General features: G+C 37.9%; 1 protein-coding gene across 3 annotated transcripts in view; it reads right to left on the bottom strand.

Annotated features, from left to right (window-relative positions):
- EIF3H (eukaryotic translation initiation factor 3 subunit H) overlaps nt 1–18,250 on the bottom strand; it is an 80,974-nt gene that overhangs the window by 3,479 nt on the left and 59,245 nt on the right. The window contains exons 3-6 of one of the 3 annotated variants that reach the window (XM_036436823.2): nt 13,294–13,461; nt 11,728–11,827; nt 10,405–10,554; nt 1,950–2,070 (exon numbers count right to left, since the gene is read on the bottom strand). In XM_036436823.2, coding sequence (XP_036292716.1) covers nt 1,950–2,070; nt 10,405–10,554; nt 11,728–11,827; nt 13,294–13,461 — 539 coding nt within the window. The remainder of the gene's footprint in view (nt 1–1,949; nt 2,071–10,404; nt 10,555–11,727; nt 11,828–13,293; nt 13,462–18,250) is intronic. The other 2 variants (XM_036436825.2, XM_036436824.2) reach the window with 2 other exon arrangements.

An 18,250-nucleotide genomic window follows, 5' to 3' on the forward strand; every position in this document is an offset into this window, starting at 1 on the left:
AGCCAGGTGTTCACCACCCCCGCTTCCCCAGCCTCCTCGCCACTGTCCTGCTCCCATTACCGAGGCCCACGAGGCCTGGACGCTGCTGCTACCACAAAGCAGACGCGCCTCCACCCAGAAGGCCTCGGGCGCCCGCACGCCAATGGCCTGCGCCAGGGGCCACCACCCTCCTCCTGCATCTGAGCGGGGCTCCCACCCCGCCCCTTGCTGGGCACACCTGCTCCCCGTTCCCTACAGTCCCACCCCCTCTGGTGTGTAGCCCCGTGTTTCTTTCCCTTTTCTACTCCTGCATCTTTTTCTTGTTCTCTTTCTATTTTTGTTTCTCCTCTCGGCCTGTCTGCATGCAGGCCTGCCTTCCTCTCCTTTCTTATTCCCTCCTATTGTATCCTATCCTACCCCCGGCCTTGCAGCTGCCTGAGCAGAGGGCAGGGATGCAGCCTGCTGATCTGGTCGTGATGTGCCACTGTAATGGATAAGTTGTATATTTCTCTATTATTAGTATAGATTACTTTAGCAGCAGCATCACTATTATTATATAAGTAACTACTATTACTATTAACAACAGATAAACCTGTGCTTTAGGTCTATAGCTAGGAATATTAGCTCAGATAATGCTTTCAAACTTTGGATTCCTATGAGTCTCTGAAGAGAAGGTGGGGTTATAAATAAAGGTATAGAACACCTACAAACTTATGAATCAAATCACAATCAAGAGCTCATACTTGTTTTCAAAAGCAGGTGGAAATAACATCTCACACACAGTTTTAAAATTTTAAGTTCTTAAGAGTCCTACAACCAAGGGAAATAACAGCTCTTCCTAAAGTAGAGAAGTAACTTGCTTTGCAAAGATTCCTATATTTAGTAGGGGTTCTGAATGGTCAGTAAGAATAAACATCAAACACAAAAATTCAAGACATATTAGAATTCTGGAAAATATTTGTAAGATTGTTTTTCAGAATCAATAGTCTCACAGGTGACAGATTTTTCAATTTGACATCCCAGGTTGAGTTCTTTAATGAAATAAAGCATTATTTCCCCTCAGTTATCAGATATTTTCACCATCATCACCACCCATTTTTTTCAGCGAAAATACTTTATATGCGTGTTTACAATTTTAAGTATGGCAGAAACAAAGAATTTAAATTTCACTAAATAAATAAACACTGATATACAAAAATTTTAATACAACTCTCTCAGAATCAGTTAGTTATGCTTAGAATTCTACTATTAAGAACATCTAGTTTAAAGTGCATTTTAATGAATACAAAATAGTCATATACAAATACTTTCCCATATAAACGTTCTGGAATCCACTTATCTATGAATCAAATATTAAAAACACTGAAGAGCAATACAGCCCCAAAACAACATTCCAGGAACTGTGAAAATCATGTGGCCTTCAGCAATGCTAATAAAGAAAAGGTTAAATGGCCACAGTAGTATATGTGTATATGAGAGTCTTCAGGTAATTCTAGGGTTTTTTATCTATATTATACCATCTACTTCACAGCAGTTGGTCTATTATTTTCTATCAAAATTGCTTGCTCTTAATCACAATAGCTCAGTTTTTTAAATGAACTGAAGATTGCTAACTATGCTGCAATGAGCCACTACCAAACCAATTATAGTTAGTAAAGAAATGAGCTGTGACACTCTAGAATTTCTTTGCCTCTGATTGTCTCAATAAATGTAACTCTTATTTGCATAACCTTGGCATTACACTGAGCTTATAAATGGCTCTCTCTATGACAGGTATTTTTAAGTACAACTTGTAAATAACATATTAAGAACATAATACATACAGAATAGTCTTTTTAAATATGATATAGAGCTACTAACTTTATATCTCAATGCTTTATCAAAATTAATTTAGGTCATTTTGAAAATGACTCTCAAAGCATCAAACTTAGAAAGGAATTCTGTTTGTCGAATTTTTCTGTAATACCCACCTGGTGTTTCTGTTGCTGCTGTTTACTCGTGTTCCTCATGTATGTATTATATTTAACTATATCTTGGCTCATTTCATCCACTCTGTCCATCAGCAACTGTAGAGTCTTTCCCAAATGATTGCTGAAATGTAAAGTAAATATAATGACATGTCATGTTTTCAAGTTAAGGCTCCGCCACAGCTGTAGATATTAAACTTACTTATCTGCCATTTGCTAAAAGAACAGGAGCCATGAACAATAAATATTTATTAAAAAATAATAATAAAATAAATAAAAGAACAGGAGCCCAGTACACCTGAAAGCAAGGGTAGAGGGAAGACTGTGAGTCGTCAGGTTGGTATTTAACCTTCCATATCTGAAATAACTCAGCTTCTTATTGTCAGAGCATTCGTATGTCAGGATAGGAACTGTTCAACATACCTAGCAGGATATCGCCAATGAATATTTTTTTTTTTTTAAACCAAGTTTCAGCACTCCGGAGCCCTTTTCCTTAGCATCCCCTCCCCCAACTGTGCACCAAAACACTTAAATCGTTATTAAAAAAAAAAAAAAAAAAAAAAAAACCAACAACACTTAAATCGGCAGCCACAGAAAGGAAGAACCATGCAAACAGACTAACGCTTCAGGCACACGAAGTCTCTATCTAGTAGGTTCTAAATCAGCAGCAGCAGCAGCAGCATTGGTTCTGTGAAGCCAAGTGCAGCAAGAAAGTGGGCTCCTTTCCTCTTGCCCTTTCTAGAATCTGTGGTACAGTCACTTCTTTCCTTCTCCAAAAATGTCAACTGCAGCTCATTTACCAAAACTTTCTTATAACGTGATACCAATGCACATCACTTTGTGTTTGTCACTGATGTCCCAGCTAGGACGACAACCATCATACTAATTTCTGCCTGCAACTATCTCCTGCCATCGGAGGACCTGCTACTACATGTGTGTACTATAGAGCAACGAGCCGACAAACAGTACTCATTCATTCACTGAAGACCCATTATGTTCCAGTTCAGTGTTAGCAAATAGGGAGACAATAGTGAATGAGACATTCACAGTCTCTATCTTCACTGAGCTTATAATTGATTTGGGGGGTGGGGGGTTTTAGAGTGGGATGTTGAGAAGAAAGAAAGGGGGAAGTAGAGAGACACTTTAAGTAATACAGTCAGAATATCACTCTAAGGAGATGACAGGGTGAAAGCAAAGGATTAGAGGAATCAGCCAGGCAAGAAGGAATGTAGGTAGAAGAAAGCACATGCTGAAGGCCTGAGATGGGAGAGAACTAGACAGATAAAAAGAAGAGGATGGGCATGGCTGGAGGACAGTGAGAGGGTAGAGAGCTCAGACAAGCACATATGGCAAGTCATTAGCTGCATCACACAGCGCCCATTAGTCACACAGTGTGAATGAGACTCTACACCTTCAGGTGAATGGTGCCCTGAGTTCTACACATCTGTGACGTGTTTTGCCTTAAATTTTCAAATAACCACTCTGACCCTAGAGTGACTCAGCTGGTTGGAGCATCACCCTTTACACCAAAAGGTGGCAGGTTCAATTCCTGGTCAGGGCACATACCCTGGCTGTGGGAGGCAACTGATGGAAGTTTCTCTCTCTTCCTCCTCTAAAATCTTGAACAGGGAAGGACAGGCCAGGCCAGGACAGGACAGGACAGGCCAGGCCAGGCCAGGACAGGCCAGGCCAGGCCAGGACAGGACAGGACAGGACAGGAAAGAAAAAGTAAAGGAAAGGAAGAAAGAAAACCACTCTGGCTGCCATGCAGAGAACAGACTGGAGTGTAGGAACCAGGAAACCAGTTAAGAGTCTATTGTAGATCCTGGCAAGGATGTAGAGAAAATGGAACACTTATACATTGTTGTAGGAGTAAAATAAAAATGGTACAGCTGCTGTGGAAAACAGTTTGATGGTTCCTCAGAAAGTTAAATGTAGAGTAATAGATGACCCAGCAATTCCACACCTCGGTATATACTCCAGAGAACTGAAAACATGCTCATACCAAAACTTGTACATGCACGTTAATAGGTGCAATATTCTTAACAACCAAAAAGTGGAAAAACCCCCAATGTCTATCGAAGAGTGAATGGATAAATTGTACTTTATTTGTACAACAGAATACTACTGAGTCATAAAAAGAATGCAGTATTGACACATGAGTGAAACTGAAAAATATTACACTAAGTGAAAGAAGCCAGATATAAAAGGCCACTTACTATATGGTTCCGTATACATGAAACATCCAGAACAGGCAATCCATACAGACAAAAAGTAATCAGTGTGGCCAGGGGTTGGGGAAGGAGGAGTGACTGCTTAGTGAGTAAGGGTTTCTGTTCAGGATGATGAAAATGTTCTGGAATTAGTGGTGATGGTTGTATAATACTGTGAGTACATTAAAATGGCTAATATAAAGGATTTTATTCTATGTGAATTTTTTTATAATATATTTTTATTGACTTCAGAGAGGAAGGGAGAGGAAGAGAAAGATAGAAACATCAATAATGAAAGAGAATCACTGACTGGCTGCCTCCTGCTCACCCCCTAGTGGGGATCGAGCCCACAACTGGGACCTTGACTGAAATCAAACCTGGGACCCTTGAGTCCACAGGCTGATGCTTTATCCACTGAACCAAACCAGCTAGGGCGTATTCTATGTGAATTTTATTTCTACTTTTAAAACTACACACACACACCACCTCTACTGCGGTAGTACAGAGACAAACAGAGCTGGCTTGGCCTAGGGTGGGGCAATAAGCATGGAGAAAAGTGGGCAGAACTGAGCAGGGAATCAAGAATCAAGGCAGACTTCCAGTTTCCTGCTTTAAGCAGTTGCATGGTTGATTTCAGCATCCAGAGGAGAAGAAAGCTGAGGAACACAGAGACTGGAAATATTGAGAATGAATGAAAGTAAATCTAGTTAAAGTATGAATTCTATATGGATTACATCTGTAACTTGAAGAAAATTAGAAAGTTTTTGGCTCTTTCTTAAATAGTAGAAGCTCATAGAACTGGTGTGTTTGCTGGTGTATGTCTGAGTGTATCAATAAATTTACCATTTAATCCCAAGTCTGGCACTACCTATATAACCTTGACCAAGTGAATTAACCTGTCTAGGAATCAAGTGCTTTTTTCAAATTAAAGCTTTATTTCCTATTTATCTTATTTCATTGTATTTTTTATATATATATTTTATTGAGTTTTTACAGAGAGGAGGGGAGAGGGATAGGAAGCTAGAAACAACGATGAGAGAGAAACATCAATCAGATGCCTCTTGCACATCCCCTACTGGTGATGGCCCACAACCAAGGTACATGCCCTTGACTGGAATCGAACCTGGGACCTTTTAGTCCCGCAGGCCAACGCCCAAATAGGTTTCGGCTCATTGTAATTTTGTGAATCACTTTCAACTTTGTTTCCCCATAGCTAATCAAATGTCCTGGTCCATTTCATTATAGTCACACTGTTTTCCAAATAACTTCAGGGTTAAAATTTAACAATATTGTATTATCTCCCATGTATCCTTCCAACACATGTTATCAAGTGCATACTAACTTCGCTAGCACTGTTAAATACTAAGAGTTACACTCTGTAAGCCACTATTGCACTCAACACATTCTAGTGAGAAGAGAGAAAGGCAAAAAGATAAATATAACACAGTGGTGACAACTGCTATAACAGAACAGAAGCATAAAAGATAGTTTGGTAGATCAGATGAGACTTTTTGAATTATGTGACCTCTGAATTTTGAGATTTTGAAAAGTTGGAAATGGGATTTAGAGACAAGGAAGGCAGGATGGGTCACTGCAGATACTGGGCACAGGCAGCATGTTCAGATTCCCATGGAAAAGCACAAGGCATTTGAGGAACTACAAGTAATCCGTATACCAGGAGAGCAGGAAAAGGGCAAGAATGGAGAAAATAAACAGCAATGAAACTAAGGCAGACAACAGTCATAACGCAAGGACTCTTAGAAGCAAGGACTCTAATCCTCGATTGGAGGACAAAAAGTTTAAGCAAAGGAGTAAGAGGAACATATAATTTGCATTTAGCAAGATCACTGCAATGAAAAAGGAAAAGGTAAAAAGAAGGATAGGAGACTGTGAGAGGAATGAGGAGCAGAAATAATGAGGTCCTGGCCTAAGGCAGAGACGTGGAAGTCAGATGAAGTCACTCCAGGAATGCAATCTGGGAAGACAGACCAGAGGAACATGGATATTCAGGGATGGGCAAAAGAGGGCTCACCGTGGGGAATAAGAAGCTGAGGTTTCAGACTCCAAAGGTTATCAACATATTAAATGTTTAAGAGTCTGAAAGACTCTATGTTACATATGGCAACATAGCAATAAAAGCATCTTCTGCGACTTTAGTGAGAGCTCCAACAACACAGAATAGATGGAGCACTAAGTGTTGGAGATAAGTGGGAAATGAGAAAACACACAACATGTAGAAAATTCTATTAAAAAATTTAACTATAAAAAAAGAAAATGGCTGAAACCAGTTTGGCTCAGTGGATAGAGGTCGGTCTGCAGACTGAAGGGTCCCAGATTCGATTCAGGTCAAAGGCATGTAACTTGGTTGTGGGGACATCCCGGGGGGGGGGGGGGGGGGGGGGTGCGGCGGGGGGGGGGGGGGGTGCGGCGTGCAGGAGGCAGCTAGTCGATGTTTCTCTCTCGTCGATGTTTCTAGCTCTCTATCCCTTTCCCTTCCTCTCTGTAAAAAATCAATAAAATATATAGGAAGGAAGGAAGGAAGGAAGGAAGGAAGGAAGGAAGGAAGGAAGGAAGGAAGGAAGGAAGGAAGGAAGGAAGGAAGGAAGGAAGGAAGGAAGGAAGGAAGGAAGGAAGGAAGGAAGGAAGGAAGGAAGGAAGGAAGGAAGGAAGGAAGGAAGGAAGGAAATGAAGCAAAAGGTAAAAGAAAATGGATAATAATGGCATACGGTCAAAAGGTGTTCTTTTTGTAACTTCAATTTTAAAATGAGACAGACTTAAACAAGTTTAAATGTCCTTATTCTTAAGAGATGCACTTCAAATCTTTAGGGGTTAAGAGTCAATGTCTGTAATTTTCTTTCAAATGGTTGGGGAAGGGGAGAATACACATTTTTATGTGTGTAGATAGAGAGCCAGTGCAAATGTGGCAAAGTACACAACTGTTGAATCTAGGTAAAGGAATATGAGTGTTCATTGTATTGTTTTTCTGAAGAGTTGAACATTTCCAAAAATTTCTAACATTGGGAAAAATAAGTCAATAAATAAGGTAGAAAAGAAACAGCCCAGAGAAACTGAAGATATCTGAGGAAGGAGGGCAGAGGAAAAAATTTGGATACTGAGAGGGAAGGAGAGGAGGGGCTGGGACTGGCCTAAGTCCATAGTAGGCAAACTGCAGCTCACGAGCCACATACGGCTCTTTGGCCCCTTGAGTGTGGCTCTTCCACAAAATACCATGGCCTGGACGAGTCTATTTTGAAGAAGTGGTATTAGAGTAAGTCTAAGTTTAAAAAATGTGGCTCTCAAAAGAAATTTCAATCTTTGTACTGTTGATATTTGGCTCTGTTGACTAATGAGTTTGTCGACCACTGGCCTAAGTTAATTACAGAATTTCTTTCATTTAATCTCATTTTAGAAGAATTGAGGCCCCCAAAATGATATTAAATGCAAGAAATGCCATAATTAACTACACAGTTAGAGTTGTTAAATACTAAGTAAGTCATTTATGTCTGTAAGTGGAACCATCAAAAGAGAAAGTTCATCAACCCTATGAGCAGGTGAATGGGGAAGTGAGAATGGGGGTGCACAGTGACAGTGGAGAAAAACCATGAAGGCAAGTTTTTGTCAGATGCAGAGAAAGACCTAGGATTTGTTTTTAGAGTTTAAATCTTGGAGTCTGCCTACACTGCAGCAATGAGAAAGGTATTACTAGAATAGACCCTTCCTCTCCACCAAAAACTGTCTTTAAAGTACTATCATTATGTCTTATAGGTAAATGTAATTATAGTGAAAGAACACAAACAAACAAAAAAGTCTAAAACTCTGCACAATAGTCTTTGTAAGGCAAAAGGAATTAAGTGTAATACATAACTATTTCACAGATACCAGGAAATCACAGGTCCATTACCAAGGGCAATTTTATGGGGATCTTTTCATTTTCAGTACTAGTTCAACTAGAATTCTGAAACAGGGAGTTATTGTTAGGAGTTTCAATAAAATAGCCTTTTCTTTTATTGCAAAGGAAACAAAGAACTGAACACAGATAACTTAAACAGATGTCAACCAAGACATGCAGTGATAAGTCGGCTCTGGCTACAGTACCAATTTATCTTTAATGTACGATGCCCACCCTTCATTTACTTTTTTTTTTTAAAGGAACTAAAAACAATCGTGTTTTTTTCATGTGTGAAAAGCTCAAGGTTTTTGTAACATATTTTTAAAAACTAATAAAAGCTGCTATAAAATAGCTATTACAAGAACTTTCATCTAAAAAAAATAAAAATTAGAATTTTTTAAATGGAAGGAACTGTAGTATGTTTTATTCACAGCACAGGCAAATTTACCAGGTAACTCAATGAACTGGTATCCACATATGGATTGTGAAAAGCAAGATCAAGCAAAATGTTTAAGGAGCTGCTTAAGAATAATGTCTGATGCGGTTTCTTAGAAAAAAAAATTTATGGCAACTGGCCTGATTAATGTTATAAATTAAAATTTGAGATGAACAAAGTTTGTAAAGTAGGATTGTCAATTTGGGTCAATTTAACAGTCCATTGATATAAACTTTGCTTCAAGTTTTCTCTCCCAACAGGAATACCAATTTACTCTTAAAATAACTTAGCATAAAGAGCAAAGGGCCTCTCTCACTAGTTCACATAAAACACAGAAGAAAAGTACTATCATGAAGTACTGTCTAGATCTTAGCAGCTATGGAGAATTGGGAACATTTTCTTGGCCATTATAGCTGACGCTTTGGATAAGCAAACATCACAAGCCACTGGTAATGTTAAAGCACAGAAAGGCTATATGTGTTTTGTATGCTCAGTAAGGAAGCTTGGTAAAAGGTGAAGACATAAATTATATAAGCAAAAGCTTTCACATAGTAAATTTAAAATTTTTATATAACTATATACTTAATTCATCAAATTGTAACCCTGCTGAAAAAGGTTCTTAGCCTAAAGCTTTAAATACAGATGTGCCGAATGGGTTTGTAAAGCAGTAAAGAAAAATATGACCTCCTTAAAGAGCGAACTGGAGAACTACCATGGCTATGTTTGCAGTTAAACGGCATATTCTTTAGTCTCGAATTAGTCTCGAAACCTGGCTGTGTCACCTAGCACTCGTTCACTATCCAGTTTCCTTCTCCTTCCCCTGTGAAGACTTTCTGGGCCACTGTGGCACATTCTGCAATGAAAAGTGGTACTTCAATCAGTTCTGCCCATCCCAGACCCTAGAGAAGATACCGGGCTCTCTGGTCCTTCTGGGTTTACCCCACTTGTTTTATGACAAGGAATCGTATACTGTTCTGTTGTACAAGCTTCTACTATAATAGGATAATTGAAAATCTGATAAATAATTGAGCTTCTGTTCTATAATGTTTGCTTAAGAAAATACACTTTTTTTTTCTTTCAACCATTCAAACAAATGCATATTGATTGACTACCAACTCTGTTCATTTAATTTCACTCTATGTATCTGTGGTTAGCCTCCACTCGCCATAAAATAATTACTAATATCAAGCCTAAAGGGCTTTGCAGAGAAGCTATATTTAGAAATCTATTCATATTTCTGTTAAGAGAATAAATGGGGGGTGAGGGGAGATGGCACATGGTAATTTCATAAAGGAAATTATCTGTTTTGGAACATTTCAGTCAGTGTTTTACCAATATAATAAATAATCTTAGCAACTAGATAGCCAAAGCAGTCACTTGGAGGAAATTATGTCACCACTGTCTAAGATAGCAAGACAGTGTCAGGTCCAGAAAATTCTAAGTTTAGCTGGAAATCAAATGGGAAGCTCTCTACTAATAAAGTCTGCATCTGAACAAGGGCAAATGCCACCAATAAAAGAAAAAGTGTTTTTTTGTTTTTCTCCTGAGCATTATTAAATACCCAGACATAGTACCACTGCCTCTGAGGGCTGTGTACAATAAATAACTCTGAGCCAAATATTGTAAAACCTCCCCTATGGGCATTTACCTTACCAGAGCAACAATGATCCAGCAAAGGCTGTGGAGAGCTGCTAGAACAGGAACTAATTTGTATTCAAACACTGCTTCACTTTATCTGTTTGGCATTTTTCCTGAAATCTTAGCAAGCCAGGACAAGTACTACATGTCGTTACGTGTCTTAGTAACCTCCAAATGTGCTTAAGTAATTCTTTTTTCTTGTTTTGATAGGTTAGAGTCTAAATAAAAGAATCTTTTGCAGCAAGTGATAAAAAGGTACTTTCATTAGGCAGGAATTCTTACCTGCTAGCAAGACTGAGCAGTTCGTGTTTATCTGCTACAGCCGACTTCTTCTCAAGCTCCCACATTAGGACGTTGATCAGATGTGAATTTTTAATTACAATCGGCACTTCTTCAAACATGTGCTCAAAGGTGATACTTCCCTTCTTCAATCTGTGAAGCGTGTTAAATATACTTTAGTCTGGTGGTCAGAATTAAATGTTAAATTGATTATTTCATACATTTTCCTTAATTACAGGCCCTCTCCAGGATCTTTGTTTCATTAAAACTCTCTAAAAAGGGAGAGAATGTTTTATCAAGCATAACTGGAGATATTTGAATAACTGAAAATGATCTGAGCTTGCGCTATAAGCCCAGAAAATAAGATTCTTGGCAAAAGAAACTATTCTCTTTGTAATCAGGTATCTTCAAAATTTACTTGATAATAAAATGTAAGTGTCATAGAAAGTTCTGCTGTATAATCTACCTCTAAAACATTTAAAATAGCTAGAAAAGAGAAATACTCAAGTTTTTGGCAAGTTCATTTTAAAACGAAGAGATTAACAACTAGCAGAATACTACTCATAGAATATTGCACATGAATCCTTCACATTTGAATTTGCAAGAATGCAACTTCTTATCGTTTAGTTATACCTACCATACCCAGAAACTCTTCATGAGTTAGCTTTTCTTTTTAAATTCCTTGCACCTTAATTTCAAGAGAAACTAGCAATGAACTGTCTGTCGATCCTACATGAACTTAAAGCCGCCATAATAAGAATAAAAAGTCCTATAATGAACACAATATGAAGAATTCTGAGTATTTCTTCGAATTTTCAACATAAACATTCCAATGCCATTGTATAGGACCACAAAACAGCTTTATTGATTAATTCTATGCATACATGCACCCATAATATTTCCAGTAAGCGGAATTCCTTACTGAATCTTTAAAATGTTTATACACACATCCCAAAAAACAGGAGCTCAGAAAATAAGACATACAGCCCACAACCAAACTGACACAGAGTTTACAATCTGATAGCTGATGATCGTTCATTCCATCTCCTTTTATTTAATCATTTTTTCTTCAAACCCAGAAGCTAATTAAATTCCCATTCCAATTGAATTTGCCCGTGGTGAGAACAGATGAGACATTCCATAAGAACAGTTTAAACATGGAAAGGAAAAAATCAAGTGGCACTCGGCCATGCAGAAAACTTTTACCGTCGACATGGCAAAAACATTTCCATGCCACCGAGGATTCAATAAATGTGGCAAACTAAAATCTTAAAAGAAAAATACCCAGTCCTTTACTGTGTGCCTTACAGGCCCCCAAATACTTACGCTTCAGGAGAAAAATCCTTCTCTTTACAAACTTCCATCAGTTTGGGAGTCAGTCTGTATGCCTTCAGTGAGAGAGACCCTTGGGCAGTTTTTATGGGATCTCAAATGAGAAAAAGAGAGTAAAAATTACTAAGAATTTTGTCAGGACCAGTGCTTGAATGACTTTGGTTCTAGGCACATTCTGTTACTTAGCATATAATCTTTACAAAATGAGGATCAAAATAAATAATCAGATCACAATTTGAAACAGATTCAAACTAGTATAGCAAATAGGAAGTGAAAATGGAGGATCTTATTTGTAACAGGTAGAATAATTTCCTCAACTAGAACCAGCAATCATGATGAAAATCAAATATATGTTCTATACATTTTATATACATCTGTTATAATTAGAAGAAAAATACTGATGAATATTAAGTATTAAAATTCAGTGCATGCATTTGTGTGGTTCTTCGGTCAACTAATTTAGATGAATAGCTCTGCAAACAAAATTTATCCTAATATGCATTATTTAAATTTCTTGGTTAAAGCTGATTAAAAAAAAAAAAATCACCAAAGTCAAAGTGCTATGACAAAAGTGTCTTTTTAGTTTTAGAGAAACTCATTATGTCAAAACTAACTGCTTAAACAGTCCATGAGTAAGGGAGCTTAGCACTTGCTGCATGATAACGGCTCCGGCATGCCAATATTCACCTAAAACCTGTGTTAACATTCATGTTGTCTGAAACTTAACACAGTGAAACTTTTAGCAATAGGTGATAAAATGAAAACCAAAATAGATTGAAACAAGTGGAAAATTCATCAAGGTCTGATGATGCAATGTTTCCAGCCAATATAAGTACACTTTAACAACTTGTTCTTTACTGTAATCCAATTGTTAACATACTGAAACAATTTTGGGGCAGCTCATAAGATTGATCGTATTCATTAGTATTTTTTCTGACAGATACTCAGGACGTTACATTTACTTCTCAGCTGGAAACTATATGCAAGTCTGCCAGATATGGCAAACTGTGAGTGTTTGGGGAGGGGGAAGGCTATAAAGCTGTTAAATTGCCTACAGTTCTGATACAGCACAGAACATCTGGTCTGGAGAGCTTGAGGAAACACCATTAAATAGGCCGAAAAGAAAAAAATCTTTGTGCTAAGAAACAGTCCAGGTTTTGTACGCTGCTGTCAGAGGTATAAAAAAAACTTGGCACGCTGTGTTATGATTGGTCAGTCACGTACAGAGCCAGACACTCCAGCAATCGGGGTTTGTTAGACATCTGGTCTAGTTCCACCAGCCCCTTCAAATGAGGGAGGGGAGATGGAGGAATAAAAATGAAGCAGCTACTCCAGCATTCCAAAATGTACACATCAGGGCTCTGATAGCAAGAAAAATAAACAGAAAGAAGGAAACCCTGTCTAGACTTAGCTGCTGCTGAGGCTGCTGCAGAAACAGGGTTGGTATTTACTTGAGAAGGCCTGCCAGGCTGCTCTTAGAGGCAAAAAGACAGAAAGCAAAAATAGTAGCAGTAATAATATTAAGGGAAGAAAAGAATAATAAAGGAAACTCCTACAAACCATAAATGAGAACAACAGACTCTTCAATGGCATGCTGGTAGCTGAACTGAGAATCCAAGAGCGCCCTGGTGACAAACGAGCCATAGTAGGTGGACTGGTACCAGCCCACATGGAGATGGTCAATGTTGACATGGCGAAGGCTGCGCATCATCTCCATCTGATACTGGACTAAACAATGGGGAGGAGGGAGATAAGAGAGAAATTACTGGATGATGCCACCAACGTAACTTCTGTACAACTATTTATTAACTAATGGGAATAGGTTCCCAGACTTAAAATTCATTCAGCTCACATGCAAAGAAAAACTTAAGCTTTCAAATCATTTCAAATCACTGGGACTTTGCTTTTTTAATCAGTGAAAAAAACATTTTGTAGAAAAGATATTTAAAACACAGTAATACCTGTGCTAAACAAGGGATTATTTATTAAATGTAGTTTCCACACCCCCTTTGAAAAATAGTATATGCTTAAGAAAAAAAATTGTGTAATTACTAAACCGACTTAAGAAATTTCATTGGAATCAATAAGTGAGAATTGTTATCAATGTCTTCTTCAACACAGCTTTGAAAACTGAAAAGTTAAAGCCATTAGGAAAACTAATGGGGAAACAATCAATTACCACATTATTTAAATATGAACAGGACACAAGCTGTAGCTGGCTTAAAAAAAGAGGAATTCATTTTTGCCTTCATCTGGTGCCCCCTGCTGCATATGCTAAATTTAAAAAAGAATTCCTTTTTCTTGTTTCTTGTTGCTTTGTGTTAAGTAATAGATAATATTTTTATTAGAATAGAGTTTTATTTTAATCTCCATGTATGGAATAAAAAGATTGGATGACTTTTGCTGTTGTCATATTAATAACTACAATGTATATAATAAAGCAGCATTCCTAGAAAAATAGGTGCAAACTGACAGTAAATAAAACATTAGAAGAGCAATATAACCTAATAACGAATAGCAAATATGTGATACAGTAGAAAATTTTATAGTCAATATAACATCTAAGCTATTTCTATATAATGAAAGTATAACTATGTTGAGTAAACATATTTCTTAATTAAAAATCCAACCATTTCATTTTTAAAGCACAATCCAGTTTCAACAAAAGTAAGGTTATATGTCTGTCATTTCCTTGGTTATAGCACTACAATTTCACAAAGCAAACAAAATTCAGGATCATAAAGTATAAAGAACTTCCCTTGGATGGATACGGCCTTATTCTTCAACACTAGTTACCGGGCGAAAAAATTATAAATCTGCTTATTCCAAGGGAAGTTCTAATTCTCATGATTAAAAAATGGCAGCCAACTTATCAACTACTCAAGAATTACACTGATGCCTTCTCCAGTTTGGCTCAGTGGATAGAGCCTTGGCCTGAGGACTGAAGGTTCCCAGGTTTGATTCCAATCAAGGGCACATACCTGGGTTGCGGGCTCGGCGACATGCAGGAGGCAACCAATCAATGATTCTCTTGCATCACTAATGTTTCTCTCTCCTTTTCCCTTCCTCTCTAAAATTAATAAAAATATTTTTAGAAAGAATTACATTGTTGTTGTTTTTCAATTTTTCCTTTTATACACAACATGATAGTCTCAAAAAGAGGAACGAAATTAAAAATAATAGTATTATATCTGTCTTTCATCTTAAATTTTGGTCTCTTTAGCACAGGAGACCCCTTCCCCAGCTAGTTTAACAGATTCATATCAGCCAAATAAATTTAGGACAAAACCACTGGACTCTTACTGTTTTAAAATTCCATAACCTTTTTAAAGTAAAGTAAAATCAGATTTGGCCAATAAAATTTGATCCAATTTGGCTTACAAATAAAGTTTCACTATCACAAGTAAAGGGAGAATCAGACAAATTACCATTTACTTTAAAGGGATAGGAAAGAAGAGATGGGGAGAGATTACCAAGCAATTGACAGTACAAACATGATTTTCTAGGATAATCTTTAAATAATCAATACTTCCAAAGCACAGGTTAAGTGAGCCGTATAGCTCTAACATAGACCGAAGTTAGATTCTACTAACTGGCAATAGTAGCGAAGAAGACTTGAATCTAGAGATCAAGGTTCTCGTGCCAGCTCTGAGATTTCTCTCATGGGGAATCTTGCTGGCCAGTCAATGATCCTTTTCCAATGCTTAGTTTTCCCATCTCCAGAAAGACCTGAGCTCATCCCAGGCAAAATGCTATGACTCCATACTGTTCATCAGATATGCTAACTAAGTAATGATTTTTCCATAAACTAAAGCAGGCCCTGAGGCAGCATATATTAATACTTTCAAAAGCAATGCATTTCTCTGAAAGATATTCTGTAATATCTTACTAAGTCTCCCCTTCAGTAGCCTAAATACAACAGGTTTCATAATAGCATTTTAAGTATGCAGATCAGCAGCAAACCTCCAAATTCCTTCTTCATCCAGAGTCTTACCTACCTTGCAGCCCCCTGAATAACAAAAAGAATGAAAATGAAGTGTTTCTCTCAGCAAGGAAAGAGACTAAGAAATGAGGCCTGCCATCCTATGAAGTTGCCTACCATTCCTCCATTGTATTTATTTATGAGAATTAGAATATAGAAATGGAGAGATATACTAATTGGAAACAGAGGGAGGCAATTCCACTTTCTGCTTCTACAGCTCAGAAAACCATGACACAGATTTTGTAAGACTTTATTAAAAACTTATTTTTAACGTGGTTAAAATTTTCATATGTCCTAAATATTATAAATGAATATAAAAATTTAAGATCAATGAGAGGTGAGTTGACAAAAATGCTTTTGAAAATCCACAATGCTGTGGAATTTTGCTATTACGCACACACACAAAAATATGTGCTGGGCCTATTTTATGTGAAATTTCCAGACATTCTCTATCTTGATTTGGAATTAACATCGCAATTTAAAAAATCAAACAAAAACAAAAACACACAACCTTAAAAAAAAAAAAAAAAAGATAAAATGTCCTCTTGAAGACCCCACAGGGAAAAACAAGGACTGCAAGTGATCTGTGACAAGATAAGGATAGGTTGCTTGGGCTCCAAAAGTAAAACTGGGGACCACTGAGGGCCAGTCCTCTCCAGGACTATTCATATAAAGCTCCAAAAACTACATGGTTTAAAAAGTTCATTTTGATCCAATAAAATTCTTAAAAAGTGATATTTTTTTCTATGTATAATATATACAAACCAAGGAACAAAAAACAACTCACAAACAGCCAAGTGAATTGCTTTATCTCTGCAGACTTTTAGGTCTGTGTCCTTCTGATATATTAATATAATCCTTGTCTTCCTTAATCCACAAAGTTTTATCTCCTCCTCCAACCCAAGTTTTCAAAAGTACATAACCAAAAACCTGCAAAAGCATCCTGGTAACCCTAAGTAGAGATAAGAAATGTAGAGCAGCTAGGACCGGCTTGGCTCAGTGGATAGAGCGTCGGCTTGGGGACTGAGGGGTCCCGGGTTCGATTCCGGTCAAGGGCATGTACCTTGGTTGCGGGCACATCCCCAGGAGGGAGTGTGCAAGAGGCAGCTGATCGATGACTCTCTCTCTCATCGATGTTTCTAACTCTCTATCTCTCTCCCTTCCTCTCTGTACAAAATCAATAAAATATATTTTTTTAAAAGAAGGAAAAAAAAGAAATGTATAATAGAGCAGACTGTCCACTAAACCAGTGGTCGCCAACCGACAGTCCAAGGACCACTGGTGGTCCATGAGGTCAGAAAGGTTGGCGACCACCGCACTAAACTGTCTCAAAACTGTGCTTCCAGCCGAAACCGGTTTGGCTCAGTGGATAGAGCGTTGGTCTGCAGACTGAAAGGTCCCAGGTTCGATTCCGGTCAAGGGCATGTTCCTTGGTTGCGGGCACATCCCCAGTAGGGGTGTGCAGGAGGCAGCTGATCGATGTTTCTCTCTCATCAATGTTTCTAGCTCTCTATCCCTCTCCCTTCCTCTCTGTAAAAAATCAATAAACTATATATTTTTAAAAACTGTGCTTCCAGGCAGCACCATTAATGAACAGATCTCTGCCACCACATCTACTCACCCCTCTGGCCTACAGAAGAGACAAAGAAAAAAAAAATCCTGAAATGGTGACATGCCAGTAAATTTTACAGGAAAAATAAGGACCGGCCATTCCAGATTCTGATCTCCGGAACAAAAGCCATTGTTGTGTGACTATGCTAGTCTCTCTCAGGAGTTCTATTAAGCATGGATAGGTATACATACAAGAAACCCAAATATACCAGGTACAGGGTACAGGCTCATACTAACTGGAAGTGATGTGACAACGCTGTGTCAGCCCACAGGCTCTGGGAAGTGGGAGCTGGAGCTGTTTGCCTCTCATGCCCAGCCAGCCTCATGTTCCTGGGCTGGAGTTTTATTTAATAGGAGGATATAAAAGACGTGACTAGACAGAGATAAGGTTCACTCCTATCTAGGGAGTGCCTCACACCTAAGAACAGAGAGATCTCTTCAAATTAACAAGAAGAAAAAATGGGGCCCCTTAACATAAAGTACTTGAACTCCACATTGTTGAGTTAATGCAGACAATGAAGCAAGAAACAAGCACATATAGGCAACTTTGTAGAGCTGGTCCAGGTTAGACAAGCTTTCATTTTCGTTCTAAATTTCTCTTATTTAACAGAAACCCAAGCAGCAATTTCAACCAAGGATACTACTTCTGAGTTAATGGCTAAATAATCCCAGGGAATTTCCCAAAGATGAATAGCAAGGGGAAAATCTTTTTGAAGGGGGGACTATTTTAGAGTTTATAATAATATTGATAATAATATTATAATAATGATATTCAACAGAAGGGCTCAGAATTGCATAGTGAAAAGTTTAGGGAAGAACTTTTTTAAACAACTGTAGTTTAAAAAGCTAACACCCTATCGAAGTAGTACACAGCAAATGAAAGTCAAAGACAAATAAGTAGTTACTACTAAGCCAATTCAATTT

The sequence above is a fragment of the Pipistrellus kuhlii genome, unplaced genomic scaffold (genome assembly GCF_014108245.1).
Source record: "Pipistrellus kuhlii isolate mPipKuh1 unplaced genomic scaffold, mPipKuh1.p scaffold_m20_p_14, whole genome shotgun sequence".
In the NCBI taxonomy this organism is placed as follows: Eukaryota; Metazoa; Chordata; class Mammalia; order Chiroptera; family Vespertilionidae; genus Pipistrellus; species Pipistrellus kuhlii.